Genomic DNA, 22,350 nt, shown 5'->3' on the forward strand with positions numbered 1-22,350 from the left:
GTTCTTTCATAATGAATGAGTTAAAATCTTTTTTTATGTGTGCATTTTATGTTTGTATGAGAATCACAATTTTATCTTTTTTAAAAGGCTACTTGAAAACTTAGCATGGTTGGAACAAGTTGGGTATGTCAATCCACTTTTTAATCATACATTTTATGAAATCTAAATACAAGACAAGAATTTCCTGTGGCAATTTAGGTCCTGAGTTGAAATATGCTGCGAATATAGAATACACACCGGATTTCTAAGGCTTAGTATCATAAAAAAAAAAAGTTAAAACATTCTATTAGAATTATTTTTAATTGATTACACGTGAAACAATATTGTTTATATACTGGGTAAAATAATAATGCAGTTAATTCCACCTTTCTCTTATGTTGTGAAATATGAGTTAGAAAATTTGCAGTTGCATGCACGGCTGGCATCACTGGGACAGGGCGCTCTGGACCATGAATTCTCCTCTCCCTCTCGGCTTCCTTCCTCACATGCCAGGGGGCACAGAGTGATCCTAAACCCTGCTTTTCTGCCTTGGGTTCCTAACCCCTGGCAGCGTCTTGTTTCCTTCTTGGGGGCTCACAGTGAAGATCCTCGGGAAACCCCAGACTTTATAGGCGTTCCCGGCTGCGGCCTCCAGAGGGCGCAAAGTCGCTACCGCCGTTGCCGAGCAACTCGTGGCCCGGAAGTAGTTCTCTGCACCGCCCCGTCCCGTCCCGCCCCAGGGCATCCGCGCCGGACAACTTCCGGCGGGGCGAGTGCTGAGGTTCCGCGAGCCGGTTTCCGCGGCCGCGGCGACGCGATGACCACGCTCCGGGCCTTTACTTGCGACGACCTGTTTCGCTTCAACAACATGTGAGTGAGGCCCGCTCGGGCCCAGCGGCGGCCGGCGCGTCCCCGGGGACGCGCGGGGAGGGAGCCGGGCGGGACGTCCGGACGGCCCCGCTGACCTTGGCCGGGTGGCCGTGTCCCCGCAGTCCCGGCCGCAGTGCGGGCGCCTCTGCGGGCCCGGGGAGACGCCGGGCGAGGGTCGGGGGGCGCCGGGCTGAGCTCCCCTCCACTTCCTGCTGGCGTCCCCCTCTGCATGGCAGCCGGGGCCCGGCGGCGGCGCGGTTACCTTGTATCCGCGCGGGGTAACACTGACCGCCGCCTGGCGCGGCGCCTTTGTTCGCCTTGTTACTGTTGCTGCGCGTCCCGGCTGGGGTACCACTTGTTGCTGCGGGATGGGGAGGGGGGTCGGGGGGCGATCCTCGGGGTGCCCGGTCCTCCTTCGTCCGACTTAAGTCAGGCTCTGTGACTTGCAGGTTTCACTGTTTTTTTTCCCCTAAGTTTTATTATGAAAATTTCTGAGCTGTTAAAAGCTTGATAGAATTTTACCGTGAACACCTGTAGGCTTACCAGGTGGACTCCTACTTTTTTACCATTTCACTCCTTTGGCTTCATCACATCTCCGTCCATCTTATCCACCCAACTCACCAATCCCTCGCTCCTTTGGCTTCATCCCACTTCACCCCATCTTATCCACCCACCTCACCAATCCCAGACCTACTTTTAAAGATCCCGAGGCAATTATTTGAAAACTTCAAGGACCAGGTAGTTCAGGTTCAAGTGTCAGGAGGATGGAAAGAACCTGAGAAGAGTTCGCTAGAAACGTTCACAGAGGGGCTGAGTCTCAGAAGATGGGGAAGTGTCGACAGTGGAGAGGAAGGAGGTGCTGGAGGAAGAAGCCGTTGCCCTAGGGGGCGGCCGACACTTGGTGGGCGGATTGACTGTAGGAGCGGGTTTCTGTAACTCCGGGGTCAGAGCAGCTGGTGAGGCTGGACTTGTGCCCCATTGTTGGGGGCGGAAGTGGTTTCTGGGGGCCTCTCTTAGTCGGAGCAGAGTAACTGAGGCCACTGCTTTCGGTCTCGCTGTGCTTGGCCCCGGAGTAACTCCTTAGTAGCTATATAGTAGTAGTATTAGTCGCTTAGTCGTGTCTGACTCATGGCGACCCCGTGGACTGTGGCCGGTCGGGCTTCTCTGTCCATGGGATTCTCCAGGCAAGAATACTGGAGTGGGTAGCCTATCCCTTCTCCAGGGGATGTTCCCGACCCAGGTATCAACCCCACTCTCTTGCATTGTAGGCAAATTCTTTACCATCTGAGCTACAGGGAAGATTCGAGTAACCCCTTTCCTCCTCACACCTCTGTGAAGTAGTTGCTCTTCTCATTCCCATTTTTTGGCGTGAGTCAGCTAAGGAACTGAGAGCTCAGAGGAATGGTCCAGGTGGAAGAGCCGTGTGTGGGAGTGGGCAGAGCAAGGAGACTCCTTAAGGAGATTGGCCCCAGGCTGGTGGTTCTTAAGAGCAGTCACTGAGCACTACTTTTGCAAATGCTCATTCCTGGCTGCCCAGGACCCCTAAGCTCTCCGCTGCAGGGCTGTGTGTCTAGGGGTGACTGGAGAAGGTGTACCTGGCAGGTGAGCCATTTAGGACGTCTTGGCAATGGCCCAGAGATGATGACTTGATGAAGGCTTGGGTTTCAGAAGCACAGACCCGGGAAATGACAGTGTGCTTTGACGCTTCAAGAATGGATGAGGCAAAGCTGCCTAGAAAGTCAGTTTTAGCCGAAGCCTGAGGAAGGGCCAACACTTTTATATGGAAATGAGTAGAACAGAAGGAAAATAAGCGTGACCATATATGTACAACAAAACATTATCCTGTCCTGTTAACAGGCAGAGAAAATCAATACACATTTGTTTCATCTCCACATTGTATAAGTCACCATGCCTTTATATAACAAAAAAGGTATATATTCAAAATTACCATTAATTAAAGATTAATTATGAGGACTTGCCTGGTGGCTCAGTGGTGAGAAGTCCCCCTGCCAATGCAGGAGATGCCGGTTCGATCCCTGGGCCGGGAAGATCGCTGGAGAAGGAAATGGCAACCCCTCCAGTACTCTTGCCTGGAGAATCCCATGGATAGAGGAGACTGGTGGGTTATAGTCTATGGGGTCACAAAGAGTTGAACACGCCTTAGCGACTAAACTTAGCAAAATGTTGGACACTCTGAGCAACTTTCACTCACTCACTCACTCACCAGAGGTTCTAGTCCTTTTCTTTACATTTTGGTTTTATCCTGGGGATCAACAACTACTGGTGACATTTTTGTTTGTAGGATGGGGAGGGATGGAGGACTGATTTCCATGTACTGTCCCACTACTCAAGTAGGACATTTAGGTCCCCTTATTTCAAATGTATTAATTTCCCTGGTAGCTCAGATGGTAAAGCATCTGCCTGCAGTTCGGGAGACCTGGGTTTGAGCCCTGGGTTGGGAACATCCCCGGAGAAGGAAATGGCAACCTACTCCAGTACTCTTGCCTGGAAAATGCTGTGAATGGAGGAGCCTGATAGACTACAGTCCATGGGATCACAAACAGTCAGACATGACCGAGCAACTTCACGATCACTTTAGCAACTAAACAACAACAATTTGATTTCAGAGTCATCTAACTTGTTAAGGCCTCTTCAGTTTATGCCAGTGAGGGACTCCTCTCCTTCCTCACTTCCTTCTGTTTCTCACTTTGATTAGGGCGCTTCTGTCAAGAACATGGAGAATCCCTGGGGTAGGGTGTTGCAGTAGTAACTGAAAGAAGCGACGGATGTGGAAACATTGCCTTTAACAGCATATATTTTATCCTTGGAAAAATATTTTATGCCTGCCACTGCTGAAGAGACAGTAGTGAACAAGACAAAAAATGTTATCTTGATGGAATTTACAGTTTATTTGTTTAAATTGGCCACACCACACAGCTTGTCGGTTCTTGGTTCCCCAACTCCAGGGATTGAACTCGGACCCTAAACCGAAGTCGCAGTAGTTGTACATAACCATTGCATTGGTCTGCCAGGGAATTCCCAGAATTTACATTTTAGAGGGGAAAGTAAGATAGAACTTAGTGTTCAGTAAACAAGGAGAAATGAGAGCAGGAAAGGGAAATAGGAAGTACATGTGGATTCGGCTTTGGGTGAGGTGTTTCAGGGAAGGTGTCACTGCAGAAAGATGGAGGTGGGGGGAGTGTGTAGGCTTTGGGGGCATGGGTAGTATGGACAGAGTAGTATGGGCACTGGTTCCTGTTTCAGACACGAAGTGGGGGAGGCGGAGGCGGCCGCCAGTGTGGCCCAAGCAGCGAGTGGGAGTGTGAGAACACCAGGTCGGAGTCAGAGGGCCCGACCTTGGAGAGGCCAGCGCTGGACATGGGCTTCTCTACAGAGGGTACTCAGACCCCCAGGTAGAGAAGTCAGCCAGGCATCTGGACATGGGAGTCTCAAGTTTAGGTCTGGGCTAAAAATAGAAACTTGGGGGTCAACACTGCATGGATGGTGTTAAACCCAGGTGGCTCGGTGACTTCAGTGATGAGTACAGACAGGAAGAAAGGCTCCAGGATGGCTCCCAGGGCATCACGTGGTAAAGGAGACACAGTGGCCTAGTGAAGCAGGAGGAAACCCTGCTGCTGGGTCTGGAGGCTGAGAGAGGACAGCATGTTGGGGGGATAGAGCTGTGGACTGTGTTACGTGTTCTGATGGCCAGGTGTGCAGCCCGTTTGTCCGTTTCTTTCCAGGGAGTGGGGTGCTGGGTCCTGAGGTGGTGGGACCTGCTTACTTGCACTCCAGGCCTGGGTCCAAGGCAGCAGGTAGAGAGCAGGTGGGGTGGGTGCTGGAACCTTGGCGAAGCTTCTTATTACAGTTGTGTTTTCTTCCTGAAATCAGAAGCAGCTGAGCTGGAAGAGGGAGCATTGAGGAGACAGGAGAGGGTATAAAGTAGTCTTGAGAAGGGCGGAGAGTGAGTCCTATACTGGATTAGAGCAGTGATTCTCTAGGTGTGGGCAGGGGTGCCTCAAGATTGCTTGGTGGGGGTTCTGTAGGGTCAGAGCCATTTTCATGATAAAACTAAGGTTTTTTGTTTTTTATTGCTTTTCTTCACTCTCATTCTCTCACTAGTGCACAAGTGGAGTCTTCCAGATGTGTGATCATCTAACAGAAAGCATAGGAGACACAGAAATGAGAAATCAGCTGTTTTCTATTAAGCCAGACATTAAAAAGATATGTTCAGTTCAGTTCAGTCGCTCAGTCATTTCTGACTCTTTGTGACCCCATGAATCGCAGCACGCCAGGCCTCCCTGTCCATCACCAACTCCTGGAGTTTACTCAAACCCATGTCCATCGAGTCAGAGATGCCATCCAACCATCTCATCCTCTGTCGTCCCCTTCTCCTCCTGCCCTTAATCCTTCCCAGCATTAGGGTCTTTTCCAATGAGTCAACTCTTCGCATGAGGTGGCCAAAGTATTGGAGTTTCAGCTTCAACATCAGTCCTTCCAATGAACACCCAGGACTGATCTCCTTTAGGATGGACTGGTTGGATCTCCTTGCAGTCCAAGGGACTCTCAAGAGTCTTCTCCAACACCACAGTTCAAAAGCATCAATTCTGCGGCGCTCTGCTTTCTTCACCGTCCAACTCTCACATCCATACATGACCGCTGGAAAAACCATAGCCTTGATTAGACGGACCTTTGTTGGCAAAGTAATGTCTCTGCTTTTAAATATGCTATCTAGGTTGGTCATAACCTTCCTTCCAAGGAGTAAGCGTCTTTTAATTTCATGGCTGCAATCACCATCAGCAGTGATTTTGGAGCCCCCCAAAATAAAGTCTGACACTGTTTCCACTGTTTCCCCATCTGTTTCCCACGAAGTGATGGGACCAGATGCCATGATCTTAGTTTTCTGAATGTTGAGCTTTAAGCCAACTTTTTCACTCTCCTCTTTCACTTTCATCAAGAGGCTCTTTAGTTTTTCTTCACTTTCTGCCATAAGGGTGGTGTCATCTGCATATCTGAGGTTATTGATATTTCTCCCAGCAGTCTTGATTCCAGCTTGTGTTTCCTCCAGCCCAGCGTCTCTCATGCTGTACTCTGCATATAAGTTAAATAAGCAGGGTGACAATATACAGCCTTGATGTACTCCTTTTCCTGTTTGGAACCATTCTGTTGTTCCATGTCCAGTTCTAACTGTTGCTTCTTGACCTGCATACAGGTTTCTCAAGAGACAGGTCAGATGGTCTGGTATTCCCATCTCTTTCAGAATTTTCAACAGTTTATTGTGATCCACAGTCAAAGGCTTTGGCCTAGTCAATAAAGCAGAAATAGATGTTTTTTTGAAACTCTCTTGCTTTTTTGATGATCCAGTGGATGTTGGCAATTTGATCTCTGGTTCCTCTGCCTTTTCTAAAACCAGCTTGAACATCTGGAAGTTCACGGTTCACATATTGCTGAAGCCTGGCTTGGAGAATTTTGAGCATTACTTTACTAGCATGTGAGATGAGTGCAATTGTGCGTTAGTTGGAGCATTCTTTGGCATTGCCTTTCTTTGGGATTGGAATGAAAACTGACCTTTTCCAGTCCTGTGGCCACTGCTGAGCTTTCCAGATTTGCTGGTATATCAAGTGCAGCACTTTCACAGCATCATCTTTGAGGATTTGAAATAGCTCAATTGGAATTACATGCAAAATTGTCCAAATAATGACATTCTTGTCACTAAACTTTTTGTTTTTGAAAATAGTGTCTTTTGGTTTAAAAGAGGTCATTCACATTAATATGTAACTGATTTTTTAAAAATGAACAAATAACTTACACTTTTAAATATCAATAGATTTAAGTCTTGGGGTCTTCAGTAATTTTTGAGTGTAAAGGGGTGCTAAGATTTGCTGGTCTCCAGAAATGCACTGTGACTGTTGCTATTGCTAAAGGTCCTGAGGAAGAGCTTGACTGCATGTGTGAGAGAGGAGTTGGGGGCACTGTTCTGGGGTCCCGCAGGATTGTGCTTCCACTGACTGAATAGGAAAGTGAGAGGCAGAGCTCTCTGTGGAGGGTGGCAGGTGTGGAAATGCTGATTTGGGAATGTTGTGGTCAGACACGCTGGTGAGGCAGGTGCTCACCAACTCCAGAGCCAGGTAAGGAGTATTCCTCTGAGAGCAAAATTAAAAGTATGAGAATGGGGGCAGTGGGGAGCAGAAGCCCCAGGAGTGAGAGAGCCCACGTTTAGAGGGTGGGATAAGGCAGGGACGGCCCTTGGCACATGCTGCAAGGCTGGTGTAGCCCTATCTGTGATTGACACCCCAGGTTGGTCACCAGTTCCACTTATAGTTTACTGTCAGTTAGAAAATGGAAAATTGTAGAGAATTGCCTGGTGATCCAGCGGTTGCCGTAGCGCTCCCAGTGCGTTAGGGCATGGGTTCAATCCCGGGTTGCAGAACTAACATTCTATAAGCCACAGTGAGGCGTGGCCAAAAAAAAAAAAGATGGAATGTTTTGATGATGTATTAACTGTAAAATAATTTGTAAAGAGGCAGTTAAATGAAAACGTACGGGTGTCTTTATAGTGACTGTAATGATGGCTTAATATGGTCATTAGGTAGGTTAAACCATCTTTCTTAGTTGAAAAGTTGGTTTTAAAGTTGTGAATTTAACATGTTCTGTTTTCCCTGTGCGTGTTATTTTTAGTTGGCATATATTTAAACTGATTTTGTAAACACTGCTTACTGTTGACATTTCTCTTGTTTCTTTTAGTAACTTGGATCCACTTACAGAAACTGTATCCTTTTTTAAAAAGTTCAAATAAAGGCTTCTAAGAGTAAGGAAAATAGAGAAAAGGAAAGAAAGATAGACTTGAATACTGAAAATGTTGAAGACTTGGAGGTCAGGAAACATAAACAACATTGAAGGCAATTAAGAATGTAAGAAACTAAAAACTGGGAACACGAGTTATCTCACATCTGCTGGCAAACTGCGAATATAATGACCTCATAAATCAAGAACAGTACAATCCCCTGCCCTCCCTGCCCCGCAGTCGTCAGCATAGCTGTGAGCAGCAGAAAGCTGTGACTTCAGCAGGAGGGGCTGTTTCTGTCTGATAAGAACAAAGCCTCGAGAGGAGAGAGGACGATCAGTGCCGGGCGGTTCCATGATGTCCTAGCCACCAGGCTCTGCCCTGGGACCACTCCCTCATCCGGGGGACCCTGGCTTCCAGACTCTACGGCATCTCATCTGCGTTCCTGGCAGGAGCGTCGATCAGCAGAGGGGAAGCCAAGGGGACCTCTGGGAGGTGTGACGCAGCCCTCTGCACCCTGTAGACCAGCACCTGCCTCGAGACACACCTATCTACAACAGTCTAGGATGAGCCTGGGGTTTACATTCAGGCTGGTTGCTAAAGGGGAAAAAAATGATTTTAGGTAACAATTAGCAGTATCTGTCATGGTCCCCAGTAGAAGCATGGGCAAAGATGTGTGAAGTTAGGGTCCTCTGACCTGAATAGATAACTCCTACATTCTCAACAGCTTGAAACACAGAGTTGGATTTCTGGGTTATGTGCCATGTCCACTGTGGGGTAAGAGGGTAGTATTAATTGATCATTTAACCAAGAGGGCATATAGGAGGCTATGAAAATTTCAAGAGTTCAGTCTCACCAATTAAAAGACATGATAATTAAAAACAAAATGAGGTACCATGTCTTATCTATCAGACTATCAAGGATTTCAAGCAGTGGTGAAGCTCAAGGCTGATGGAGGTGAGGTGAGGGGAGTATTCTCATAAATTGCTAGTGACAGCAATTTATGAGAATGTTCAGAAGCTAGTCTTTTGAAGGCACTTTACTCATGAATACCTGGTAATTCAGTTTCCTGGAACCTGAAAATAACAATAGAGGCATTTATGTCAGGGGTGGGCACACTAACATGCATGGGCCTGATTTTGTAAGTAACGCTTTACTGGGGAATAATTTACACACTGTCTGTGCTCTAGTCCTTGACTTTCACAGTTCTTTTTTTTTTTTTTAATTGAAATATAGCTGACTTAACAATGTAGTGCTTTTTTATGGTAAGAATGTATAACAAGCTAGAAATAGAAGGACTTTTATTAATTTGGTAAAGGTTTTATATTTTAAAACTTTTAGCAAGCATTATATACTTCAGTGAGAAATTAAGATACATTCCCTTCAAGATTGGGCAAAAGATAATAATGCCTACTGTCACTGCTGCTGCTGCTGCTAAGTCGCTTCAGTCATGTCTGACTCTGTGAGACCTCATAGATGGCAGCCCACCAGGCTCTGCCATCCCTGGGATTCTCCAGGCAAGAACACTGGAGTGGGTTGCCGTTTCCTTCTCCAATGCATGAAAGTGAAAAGTGAAATTGAAGTCGCTCAGTCGTGTCTGATTCAGCGACCTCATGGACCATAGCCTATCAGGCTCCTCCGCCCACGGATTTCCCAGGCAAGAGTACTGGAGTAGGGTGCCATTGCCTTCTCTGCTACTGTCACTATTATCCTTTAACATAGTTCTAGAGGAACTGAACTCTTGCCTGGAAAATCCCAGGGACGGCGGAGCCTGGTGGGCTGCAGTCCATGGGGTTGCTAAGAGTCGGACACGACTGAGCGATTTCACTTTCACTTTTCACTTTCATGCATTGGAGAAGGAAATGGCAACCCACTCCAGTGTTCTTGTCTGGAGAATCCCAGGGACGGCGGAGCCTGGTGGGCTGCTGTCTATGGGGTCGCACAGAGTTGGACACGACTGAAGTGACTTAGCAGCAGTAGCAGAGGAACTGACCAAACTTCCAGAAGGAAGGAAGAAGTATAAGGATGAGAAAGGTAGAAATAAAACTGTCATCATTTATAATTGATAGTACAATCATCAGTCTAGAAAAAAGAACAACCTGTTAAGAATAAGAACGTTCACCAATGTTAGAACCAAGGTCAAGTTTTGAAAAATCAGTAGCATCTGTACACTGGCAGTAGAAATCAAGAATATGTGGGTGTGTGTGTGCGTGTGTGTGTGTACTTTTTTTTGTAGTAAAAACTTTATTAAGACTTTGAAGTCAAAAAATAAAACTCTTGTTACAATTTTCTGAACCTTCAGGTCAGTTCAGCACAAGAAAATAATTGAATATTTAAAACATGTATATCTACTTAAAGAACATAATAGTAGAATGGAAGCAGGTTTTTTAAATATCTAAAACTGACATTGAGTATCTGTAATATATATTAATAACAATCTTTATTGTTTTGTGACCTTTTAAAAAAATGCGAGTATAATCGATACACAATATTGTGTTAGCTTCAGGTATACAGCAGAGTGATTAGTTACATATATAAAACCATTCTTTTATTAGATTCTTCTGTATAGGTTATCACAGAATATTGAGTTGAGGCCCATGTGCTATACAGTAGGTCCTTATTGGTTATTTACACACACACATTTTACATATAGTAGTGTGTATGTTAATCCTTGACTCCTGATTTATCCTCTCATCCCATGTTTTCCCTTTGGTAACCATAAGTTTGTTTTTGATATCTGTAAGTCTGTTTTATAAGTAAGTTTCTTTGTATCAGTTTTTAAATTAGATTCCACATAAAAGTGATAGCATATGATACTTGTCTTTATCTGACTTACTTCACTTAGTATGATAATCTCTGGGTCCATCCGGGTTGCTGCAAATGGCATTATTTCATTTTTTTATGGCTGAGTAATATTCCATTGGTGTTTACCACATCTTCTTTATCCATTCATCTGTCAGTGGACATTTAGGTTGCTTCCATATCTTGGCTGTTTATAAACAGTGCTGCAGTGGACACTGGGATGCATGTATCTTTTGGAGTTACAGTTTTCTCCTGATACAGAGGAGTGGGACTGCTTGATCATATGGTAGTTCTATTTTTAGTTTTTTAAGGAACCTCCATACTGTTCTCCCTACCAGTTTAGATTCCCACCAATAGTGTAGAAGGGTCCCTTTTCTCCACACCCTATCCAGCATTTATTGTTGTATACTTTTTGAAGATGGCCATTCTGACCACTGTGAGGTGATACCTCATTGTAGTTTTGATTTGCTTTTCTCTGATAATTAGGGATATTGAGCATCTTTTCATGTGCTTTTTAGCTATGTGTTTGCCTTCTTTGGAGAAATTCTATTTATATCTGCCCATTTTTTGGTTGGGTTGTTTCTTTGATACAAAGTTGCATGAGCTGTTTGTATATTTTGGAAATTAACCACATCAGTTACTTCATTTGCAGATAGTTTTCCCCCCATTCTGTGGATTGTCTTTTCATTTTTTTTTTTTATGGTTTCCTTTGCTGTGCAAAAGCTTTTAAGTTTAATTAGGTCCCATTTATTTTGATTACTCTAAAGGATACTGACATGATTAGGTAAAAAAAATTTTTACCTGTGTTTTCTTCTAACAGTTTAGTATCTTACATTTAGGTCTTTGATCCATTTTGAGTTTATTTTTGTGTATAGTGTTAGAGAATGTTCTGATTTCATTCTTTTACATGTAGCTGTCTAGTTTCCCCAGCACCACTTACTGAAGAGACTGTCTTTTCTCCAGTTTATATTCTTGCGTCCTTTGTCATAGATTAGTTGGTCATAGGTCCATGGGTTTATCTCTGGGCTTTCTATTCTGTTCCATTGATCTGTATTTCTGGTGTTTTGTGTGTGTGTGTGTGCCAGTACCATACTGTTTTGATAACTGCAGCTTTGTAGTATAGTCTGAAGTCAGGGGGCCTGATTCCTCCAGCTCTGTTTATTGTTCTTAGGATTGCTTTGGGTCTTTGAGGTCTTTTGTGTTTACATACAAATTAAAAAAAAAAATCTTGTGTGAAAAATGCCATTGCTAATTTGATAGGGGTTGCAATTGAACCTGATTGCCTTGGCTAGTATAGTCATTTTGATTCTTCCAATCCAAGAGCTTGATGTATCTTTCCATCTGTCTGTCATTGATTTCTTTCATCAGCATCTTATAGTTTTGATGTATCTTTCCATCTTCTGTCATTGATTTCTTTCATCAGCATCTTATAGTTTTCAGAGTCCAGGTCTTTTGTCCCCTTGGGCTTATACCCAGGTTTTTTTTAATTTTCTTTTTGATGTGAATGGTAAATGGCATTGTTGCCTGAATTTGTCTTTCTGATCTTTCATCATTAGTGTATGGACTGTAAGAGATTTCTGTGTATTTTGTATCCTGCAGTTTTACCAGAATCACTGACGAGCTCTAGTAGTTTTCTGGTAGCATCTTCAGAATTTTCTGTGTGTAGTATCACGTCATCTGTAGTGACAGTTTTACTTGTTTTTCTGTTTGGATTCCTTTTCTTTCTTTTTCTTCTCTGCTGTGGCTAGGACTTCCAAAACTATGTCGAATAAAAGTGGTGATAGTGGACATTCTTGCCTTGTTCCCGATCTCAGAGGGAATGCTTTTGGCTTATCACCATTGGGAATGATGTTAGCTATGGGTTTATCGTATATGACCTTTATTAGGTTTAGGTTGCTTCTGCTAAGTCACTTCAGTCGTGTCCGACTCTGTGTGACCCCAGAGATGGCAGCCCACCAGCCTCCCCCGTCCCTGGGATTCTCCAGGCAAGAACACTGGAGTGGGTTGCCATTTCCTTCTCCAAGGCATGAAAGTGAAAAGTGAAAGTGAAGTCGCTCAGTCATGTCTGACTCCTAGCGACCCCATGGACTGCAGCCTACCAAGCTCCTCCATCTATGGGATTTTCCAAGCAAGAGTACTGGAGTGGGTTGCCATTGCCTTCTCCTAGGTTTAGGTTACGTTCCCTCTATCCCAACTTTCTGGACAGTTTTTATCATAAATTGGTGTCAGATTTTGTGAAAATCTTTCTGCTTCTATTGAGATGATCCTGTGGTTTTTCTTCAGTTTGTTAATGTGCTGTATCACATTGATTGATTTGAAGCTATTAAAGAATCTTTGCATCCCTGGGATAAACCCACTTGATCATGGTGTATGATCTTTTAATGTATTGTTGGGTTTGGTTTACTAGTATTTTGTTGAGGATTTTTGTGTCTGTGTTCATCAGTGATGTTGACCTGTAATTATTTTTTTGTGATATCTTTGATTTTGATATCAGGGTGATAGTGGCCTCATAGAATGAGCTTGGAAGTGTTCCTTTTTCGGCAATTTTTGGGAAAGTTTCAGATGGATAGATACTAACTCTTCTTTGGATGTTTGATAGAATTCACCTGTGAAGCCATCTGGTTCTGGATTTTTGTTTGTTGGACGTTTTTAAATCACTGTTTCAATTTAAGTACTTTGGTCGGTTCATATTTTTAATTTTTTCAGTCTCGGAAGATTGTATCTAAGAATTTGTCCATTTTATTACCATATAGTTGTTTGTAGTAGTTTTTTATGAGCCTTTGTATTTCTGTGGTGTCAGTTGTAACCTCTTTTTCATTTCTAATTTATTTGAGCCTTTTTTCTTGATGAGTTTGGGCTAAAGGTTTATCTATTTTATTGTCTCAAATAACTAGCTTTTAGTTTCATTGATCTTTTCATTTCTTTCTTTTCTGATCTTTATGATTTCTTTTCTTCTACTGACTTTGAGGTTTTGTTTTTCTTTCTCTAGTTCCTTTGTTTACTTGAGATTGTTTACTTGTTTACTCTAGATTGTTTACAGGTTTTTCTTGTTTTCTGAGGTAAGACTATATTGCTATAAACTTCTCTTTTAAAACTGCTTTTGATATGTTCCATTGGTTTTGGACCGTCATGTCCTTACAGTCATTTGTCTCTAGGTATTTGTTGATTTCCTCTTTATTTAGTGATCCATTGGTTGTTTAGTAAATATTTTTCAGCCTCCATGTGTTTGTATTTTTTGTTTTTTCTGTATTTGATTTCTTATCTCATAGTGTTGTGGTCAGAAAAGATGCTTGATTTCAACTTTCTTAAATTTACCAAGGTTTGATTTGTGGCCCAGTAAGTGATCTATCTTGGAGAATGTTCCATGTGCACTTGAGAATAAAGTGTATTCTGCTTTGGTATGGAATGTTCTATAAATATCTGTTAAGTCCATCTAGTAAAGTGTGTCATTTAGGCCTGTGTTTCCTCATTGGTGTGTCTCTGTCCATTGATAAAAGTGGCTTGTTCAAGTCACCCACTATCATTGTGTTTTGTTGATTTCTCTGTTATCATTTGCCTGTTATAGTGAGGTGCTCCTATGTTGGGTGCATATATACGTCTTTTTGGATTGATCCTTGATCATTATGTCTCTTGTAACAGTCTTTAAAGTCCATTTTGTCTGATACGAATATTGCTGCTGTAGCTTTCTTTTGATTTTTCATTTGCATGTAATACCTTTTTCTGTCCCCTCACTTTCAGCCTGTGTGTGTTCCTGGAGATTGGAAGTGGGTCTCTTGGAGACAGCATATATATGGGTCTTGTTTTGTATCCATTCAGCAAGTCTGTATCTTTTGAGCATTTAGTCCATTGACATTTAAGGTAATTATTGACACATATAATCTTTCTGCCATTTTCTTGTTTGGGTTTGTTTTTGTAGGTATTTTCTTTCCTTTTTTCTTCTCTTGTGGTTTGTTGTCTCTGTTTAGTGTTGGGTTTGGATTGCTTTTTTGGTGTCTTTATTGTAGATTTTTGGTTTGTGGTTTCCACAAGGTTTTGATACAGCAGTCTACATACATACAGGATTGTTTTAAGTTGCTGGTCTCAATTTCTGATGCATTTCCAATATCCTGTACTCTTCTCATGTATGTTGGTTTTGATACTGTATCTGTGTGTGGAGGATTTCCTACCTTTACCTCTTTTGCCTGTACCCGTGAGCTTTCCCATTCATTACTTTTCTTGATTCTATTTGTGGCCTTTTCCACACAGGGAAGTTCCTTTAGGATTTGTTGTGGCTTTCACAGTAGTTGCAACAGAGACCATATGGGTCACACAGCCTTGAATATTTACTCTCTGGCTCTTTACAGGAAATGTTTGTTTGCCCCTGAGTTATGTCAGTGGAATACTAACAGCAGTAAAAATCAGCTATAACAGGTGACAGTAGGGCTGAATATCAGAAACAAAGTTGAGTGAAAAAAGCAGAAACAAAAAAAAATCTCAATTTTCATTTGTATTGAAAAGATTATGACCTGTTAAAGACCTGTGTTTAAAAAGTGAAAGGATTTTGAAGAATTTTGAATGACAGAAAAATTTTCACTGAATATTAGGCAAAGTATTACAATGCGAATCAGCCTATAGGATATGCTTTCCATTATATGTAAAGTTTTTGGCAAAAGTCCCATAAACCTGGTGAGGCGCCTGCCAGGGCTTCGTGGTCCATAAGCTAGTGCCTTCAGTAGCCAGAGGAGAGATGGTTATGGTGTCAGTGGCTGGATGGCAGAAAGACTTGTGCTTCCATATTAATGGTTATGTTTTAAGAGACAGAATAAAGGCTGTCCTTCAGAGGAGAGTTTGAAGAATTTACAAAAAGATTTTCTAGAAAGTTAAAAAAAAAAAGGCTGATGGTGTCCCCTTATAGTACTGCATTTCCAAGTTAATACTGAGAGTATAGGAATGAGTACAACTCAGCAGGACATCAGGGCTGAAGAGCTAAGTAATGAGCAAAGTACTCAGGCATTCACTTTTACATCAGGTTTTTATTTTTTGCATTACTAGAAATGCAGAATTTGAATCAGTGGACTGGACAAACTGGGTTTGTTAAGTAGCCTTTGGAAGTAAATTAAGTGATTTTCATTGTCCCATGCCTGAAGCTAATGAAGGCACTAGTTGTTCATTTCCTAGCGCAGAAAGGGAGAAGTGAACATCCTGAGCTTGCACTGTGTGCCCAGCACCAGGGAGAGAGGGCAGGTGACACTCACACTGTAAGGGGACAGTAAACACGAATGTCAGGTGATGGGGAAGTGCTGTGCGGGGGAGGGGGGTCTAGACATAGTATGAGCGTGGGGAGACAGGCTGTAGAACTTGGGGGTCCTGATTCTCTTGGATGGTATATATCCATTCACATCTGAGGGTACGTATTCAGGCAGTTTTCTTAAAACTTAGTGCTAACCTAAACATTTCATGTAATGAATTGATTGCAGAAATCATACATATGGCTGGGGATAAAGGAACAATATGCTTTTTAAAGGAAACTTCAAAACATGTTTTGTGAAGAACTCTCTGACTGTCCGTCTTTTGCATCCTCCTTAACGAGTCTCTAGTATGGGATTCCTTTTTACCTACAGTACCTCGCCCACTGGCCAGAGTACTTCATCGTTGCAGAGGCCCCTGGAGGAGAGTTAATGGGTTATAGTAAGTATAACACTACTAGTGCTTTTCTGGGTAAGCAGTTAAGATAAAAATAGTTTTTAACTCTTAGACTGATCACAGAACTGGAAATATAATCATGATGCCTGTAATTTTCTTTTCAACTATTTGACAGGTAACTGATCTATCTTAGGTACTGTGCTAGGCGCAGGGGATACAGCAGTGACCCAAACAGACCTGGTCATGTTACTGATACAAGTTTGAGCTGTAGATTGTCTGTTGTGTGTAAATACACACATACATACCCACATGAAATGTAGGTCGTTTAAAAAATACGTATCAAGTAAGAGCACTAACAACAATTAGCTAGATGGCTTTAAGCAGCAGTCCCCAAACTTTTTGGCATCAGGGACCGGTTTCATGGAAGACCAATTTTCCGGTGGGGGTGAGGATGGTTTTTGGACAATTCAAGCACATTACATTTATTGTGCACTTTATTTCTATTATTATTATGTCAGCTCCACCTCAGATCATCATGTCCCCAGAGGTTGGGGACCCTGGCTGTGAGTGTTACTTAAAAACCAGAGCTTGGTTGTTTCGTTTATGATAACAGTATACCACACAGTATTTCTCCACGTGTAAGTTGTCATGTTTAGTTACTGTATGTGGTCTTTCATTGGCAGTCATGGGCAAAGCAGAAGGCTCAGTGGCAAGGGAAGAATGGCACGGGCATGTCACAGCTCTGTCTGTTGCCCCGGAATTTCGGCGCCTTGGTTTGGCTGCTAAACTTATGGAGCTATTAGAGGAAATTTCAGAAAGGTAGGAGCCTGTTTTTCAAATAATTGTTGAACTCTAACCATTTGGTTTTTCTCTTGGTGAATATTTATCAGTTGTTTCCTTCAGTTTGAATGTTGTCATGATGAAGTTTCATAGGAATTTCATGTTCAGCCTCTAATAATCCTTACAACAGTTCTGTCACATATTCATAGTGGTATTATTGTCCCTGTTTTGCCACTGAGGAAAATTAAAGCAGAGTGAATGACGTTCTGTAGACTCTTGAGCTGGGTAATTGGTGGAATCAGAATCTAGCACTCAAGGTCTCGGTTACTGTTCTTGCCACTGTGGCAGATATTCCCCAATTCTTTGTTAACTTTGCCCATTGCATCTCAGTAATTTTTTTCATAGTGTCCTAGGGTAAAGAAAAGTTTATAGTGTTAAGCAGTAAAACTGAAAGAAATATTTTCATTTCATTGTTAATCACTGTGGTTACCTCCTAATGAGATGCGCCTGCTGGGCATCACATGGCTTCTCAAACCTTGGAATCTTGATTCTGCAGAACGACCTGCACTCTTTGGTTCACATTGATTTTCATGTGGTCCTGGGGCTTTTTAATGACAGGAATTGCTAAAATCCTGGCTTCATAAAGACATTGTCACCAAAAGAAATATAGTGTGATGTGTATTTGTGAACTATACAAAGCCAGTAGTTTGCCTGTGTCCAGCATGTAAGGCTTGCCTGTGTTTTCCCAAAATGTTTGAAATATTCTACAGTACCTCCATGAGTTTGGACCACTTGGGAGCACAGTTTGAACAGCCAACATTGTGGCTTTTTTTTTTTAAGACCTGTTTTATATATCAGACACTTGTTATGTGTTACTTTTATTAAATCCATTAAAGTGGAGTGTTTTACAGAAGTAACCATGGCCTCAAAAGTCGACTTGAGGCAAGTCAAGGGCAAGAGGGAACTTGAGCTCGTTCTTGTTTAAGCTGTAAAAGAAGTCTAGTCCTTAAGAATTTTTAAATTCCTGTCATTAAAAAGCCCCAGGACCACATGAAAATCAATATAAAACAAGAATGCAGGTAGTTCTGCAGAATCAGGTTCTCCTAGACTGAACAGGGAAGAGGAGAAAATTTTTAGGAAGATTGTAGTTTACATACAAGAATTAATGGCATGCATGTCTTGTTGAAAAAGTTATCTGACATTATTATAGTGGACAGGGAGTTCGGACATGTGTTCTAATAGCCATAACCTTACACATAAAATTTATAGGACAGACTATCTTTTATTTTAGAGTAGAAAACTACTACATTTCTTTCCCTTCCAGTTCCTAAACCTTCATTACAGTAGTTGCTAAGATTTAAGTGATCTGTATTTGTACAGGAGTGTCTGTGTACCTATACATATACACATACATATATACATGTATGTATTAAATAATGTACACTAAAAATAGAAATTATAGTTTCCAAAGAAAAAATTGACTAATAAAAATCAAAAGAAAAAGGAAACTAAAGTGGCAAAACAAAAAGCATGAAATGAGGTGGTAGTCATGAATCCCAATATAATTAGTAAGTACAACAGTGAATGTTAAGGAACTAATAATTGCCAGTTTAAAGACAAAGATATTATGGCAAGTGAAATAGCCCAGTCACAGAAAGACAAATACTACATGATACCCCTCAGAGACCTAAAGTAGTTAGATTCGTAACGAGGGGAATGGTGGTAGTGGGGTGGGGGAGGGGGAATGGGAAATTACACTTACAGTTTACCAGTAGGGTGAACCTCATATTTAGTGTTCTTAGGACAGTAAGATTAAAAAAATGATACTGTCAGAGCTGTACTCTATTTATAGGAAATAAAGATAAAGAAAGATTAAAAGTAAAGAAATTTTCTAAATCGGGCTTCCCTTTTGGCTCAGCTGGTAAAGAATCTGCTGGCAATGCAGGAGACCTGGGTTCAATCCCTGGGTTGGATAGTAGATCGCCTGGAGAATTCCATGCATTGTATAGTCCATGGGGTCGCAAAGAGTCGGACACGACTGAGTGCCTTTCACTCACTTCACTTTTTAAATTATGCAAATTCTAAAGCAAATAAAAACTGAAAAGCAATTAAGGGTGTAATTAAGTCACATTATAGTTCAATTATTACTAGAATAAAAAACAGTCACTGCATATTGGTAAGAGTCAATCAAAAGTGTTACATACCTAGTGAGAAAGTAAAAATGCAACTGACTAAACTACAGGAAGAAATAGATCATCATATTTAGAGGTATGAACAGGCCTATTCCTAATTAGAACAATCAGAAATTGACTTAATTGTATAAAACAGGGGTCAACAACCTTTTTCTGGGCCACCAGAAAGGGTTCACAAGGCCACTTGAAGTCTCTGTTGCACATTATAATTGATGTATTCTGTAACGTTTATCCTTTTAAAATGTAGTTTAGTGGGTTTCATGCTTTCATTGTATAAATGTCACAATACTCCGTAAAACTTCTTGAAGACAACATAGGCAAAACATTAAAATATATTTCTAAATATTTAAGGGTTGTCCCTTCAGAATTGTAAAAAAAAAAAAAAAGGATTCTTAGCTTGAAAATGACCAAGTCCAATTTTACACACAAAAAGGGAACTTATTTTTTAAGGCTAAGATAACCTTAACAAAAACCTGACAAGCGATACGAGAAAGAACATCTCATTACAGATGCACAAGTCCTGGAAAAACTTAGCAAACGGACCTAAGAATGTATTCTACCGATCAATAGACTGAAGAACATTTTTTAATCTCAGTAAATGTAGAAAATGCTTTGATAAAATACAGTATTCACTCTTGATTAAGCAGTCTAGGATACAGAAAGGGAAAACTTTAACCTGCAAAAAGTATTTACTGAAAACCTGTAGTAAATATTAGACGTGATGCATGGAATGCTTTCCGGGAAGCTGCCTAAAGCCAGCTTCTCTTAGTAATTACTGGAAATCCTTCACCGTACAGTGAAGCAATTAAAAAAAAAGGTATGAGGATTGAGAGGAAACATAACTGTTATTTGGACAGATAAGAGTGTACACATAAAAAACCTGTAAGAATCTAGTTTGTTGGATATAAAGTGAGTCTAAATTCAGCTGCGTTTCTATACAAACCGTAACATTTAGAAGAGGATGAGATCTGCATTGGCATCAGTCCACCAAGGCTTTAGGACAAATCTAACAAAAGCTGTGCAAGACCTCTCTGAAGTTCGTACAGCTTTATCTGGAGACAGTAAAGATGACCTACGTAAATGAAGAGAGGAACTACTCATGCCAGTATTGTTTTCTAGGACTTCTCCCATTCTGATTTTTTTTTTTAATTACAGAAAGGGTGGATTTTTTGTTGATCTCTTTGTAAGAGTGTCTAACCAAGTTGCTGTGAACATGTACAAGCAGCTGGGCTACAGCGTGTACAGGACAGTCATAGAGTACTATTCGGCAAGCAATGGGGAGCCCGATGAGGACGCTTACGGTGAGTCCCCGCTAGGGCAGCGTCCCGGAGGAAGAGACGTTTACATGCATCCTACAGACCAAAATACTCGGCTCTTTCAATACACTTAAAACAATCATATTTAAATTTGAGCTATAGTATTTAAATCTCCTGTAAGCTACCTTCATGAACCTACCACTAACTAACTTATATTAACTAACCAATGGTTAATTACCATCAACTGTTGTTTTGCTGTTAGACATGTTACTAAGACTCTGTCAAAAGAACATTTGTAGGAAGAGCTGAATCCCAGCTAGGGTTCGGTTACTGTTTTGTGTACTCCTGCTTGGGAGTCTCACTTATAAATACATTTCTCTTAGAATCTGGTAAAAGTGGGAGAGTAGGGGACAAAACCGCTTATGGTTTTGGTGTTTTTTTAAACACCTGTACATTTTAAATCTGATATAAAATTATACTCTGACATTTGGGTACTTACATTAAACTTTGCTTCTTAACAGATATGAGGAAAGCACTATCCAGGGACACCGAGAAGAAGTCCATCATACCATTACCTCATCCTGTGAGGCCAGAAGACATTGAATAACCACGAGCAGTGGTTCTTAGGCTGATGATGCTCCAGATAGAATTATGGACAATATTATTTTCATTAGATGACCTTGGAGCTCTATTAGGAGAAAAGGGGATCATTTAGCTCTTAAAGACTTAAAATACAGGTTATCAACTTACTTTAAGTCTTGTTTCCTGTTAGCAATATCATACCTTCTAAAGCTGTTCACTGTAATAAAATCCAACCAAAAAAGGCAGCTAGGTGAGAAGGAAACATTCCACTGTCATGGCTCATAACACACTATTCACGGTGTGCTAGGGAAAATGATTGCTCCAGTCTCCCCCTAAATTCTATGCCTGAGAACCACTGCTGCATATACAGTTTTTATTTTGTATTGAACTTAAGCTTTAAAAGCATATATGAAATGTGTAAGTCTAAGATGTATAATAAAATGCACTGTTGACTCTATGAATGTTTTCTGGAAGTTTGATGGTCATTTATAAACCTAAAGTTAGCAGGATTGAGAAAGGTCATCACTTAGGGTTTCATTTTTCATTTACATACAAACCATTATTTAAATGCTTACGTGAACAGCCCCTCTCCGGCACACTTAAGCTTCCTGCTCATTGCAGACTAAGTTCTTCCCAGATACTTGTTTCCACGCTACTGGTCTCAGGTCTTTCCTCTGTCTAGTTTCACAATACTGTATTCCTGCCTTTCAAAATATAAAAAGATGATAAAGGGAGAACAGAACCTAATTTCTTTAAAAAAAAAAAAAAGGCCAAACAATTAGATCACAGGCTAACCACTTATTTTCATGTGTAGTTTTCATCATTTGTAATACCAGTGAGTAAAAGTGGCTCAAGAAAATGAAAAAGAATCACAAATGATTGTTCAAATCCTTTACTTTTGAAAGGACTTATTTTGGTGGAGGTGAGAGAGAAGTGATACTCTCCCAATAGAGTAACTTTTTCTTTCATGCATTTTACACAGGCACGGTATGTGCCTGCAAACAGCGTTAGTTTACACAAGAACTTGGCTGGTTTTTTTTCCTTTCACACATGTGCAACACAAACATGATTATGATTCGTCACTTACAGTAGCATCTGGCCCGTTTTCATCTCACCTGTGGCCCTGTGCAACTTAGCCAGTTCAGAACACGGCGCTCCTCTGAAGCCCCTGCTCAGACCTTGGGACTCAGAGCCTATGACTCCAGCAGCCAATGCCAGTCTGGTGACTGAAGCAGTGAGGTGGAGAACCGGTTACTTTTACCTGCTGGTCCTATTTCTTTCTGCTCTCTTTCCGTTCCTATTTTCAAGATAGAATTTAATAGGGTAACAACTAGCTTTTACTCCCTTGGGTGACTAACATACTTGAAAATGTAATAATACACTTGCCTAAGTAAATTTGCTAATTGTCCTTACAGGTGAAGAAACGCACAGATATGCTTCCAGTCAAATAACCTTGGCAGTGAAGAACAAAAAAATAGGCTTG

General features: G+C 41.5%; 1 protein-coding gene and 1 long non-coding RNA gene across 3 annotated transcripts; both read left to right on the forward strand.

Moving 5' to 3' along the window:
• Positions 1-731: 731 nt before the first annotated feature.
• On the forward strand, positions 732-21,324 carry NAA20 (N-alpha-acetyltransferase 20, NatB catalytic subunit). 2 transcript variants are annotated; one of them, XM_081558713.1, is made up of 6 exons: positions 732-849; positions 7,594-7,618; positions 16,012-16,102; positions 16,741-16,876; positions 20,185-20,330; positions 20,807-21,324. In XM_081558713.1, the coding sequence occupies exons 1-6, from the start codon at positions 797-799 to the stop codon at positions 20,890-20,892; spliced, it is 537 nt and encodes a 178-aa protein (XP_081414839.1). In that variant the 5' UTR covers positions 732-796; the 3' UTR covers positions 20,893-21,324. The 2 variants fall into 2 exon arrangements, with proteins under 2 accessions (XP_081414839.1, XP_081414840.1); XM_081558714.1 differs by lacking the exon at positions 20,185-20,330.
• On the forward strand, positions 1,594-7,004 carry LOC145532828 (uncharacterized). Its single transcript, XR_014073598.1, has 2 exons — positions 1,594-1,705; positions 3,326-7,004. It is a non-coding gene; the product is annotated as an uncharacterized LOC145532828 (long non-coding RNA).
• Positions 21,325-22,350: the final 1,026 nt, after the last annotated feature.

Source organism: Giraffa tippelskirchi, chromosome 13, assembly GCF_054371585.1.
Source record: "Giraffa tippelskirchi isolate mGirTip1 chromosome 13, T2T-mGirTip1v1.2.pri, whole genome shotgun sequence".
In the NCBI taxonomy this organism is placed as follows: domain Eukaryota; kingdom Metazoa; phylum Chordata; class Mammalia; order Artiodactyla; family Giraffidae; genus Giraffa; species Giraffa tippelskirchi.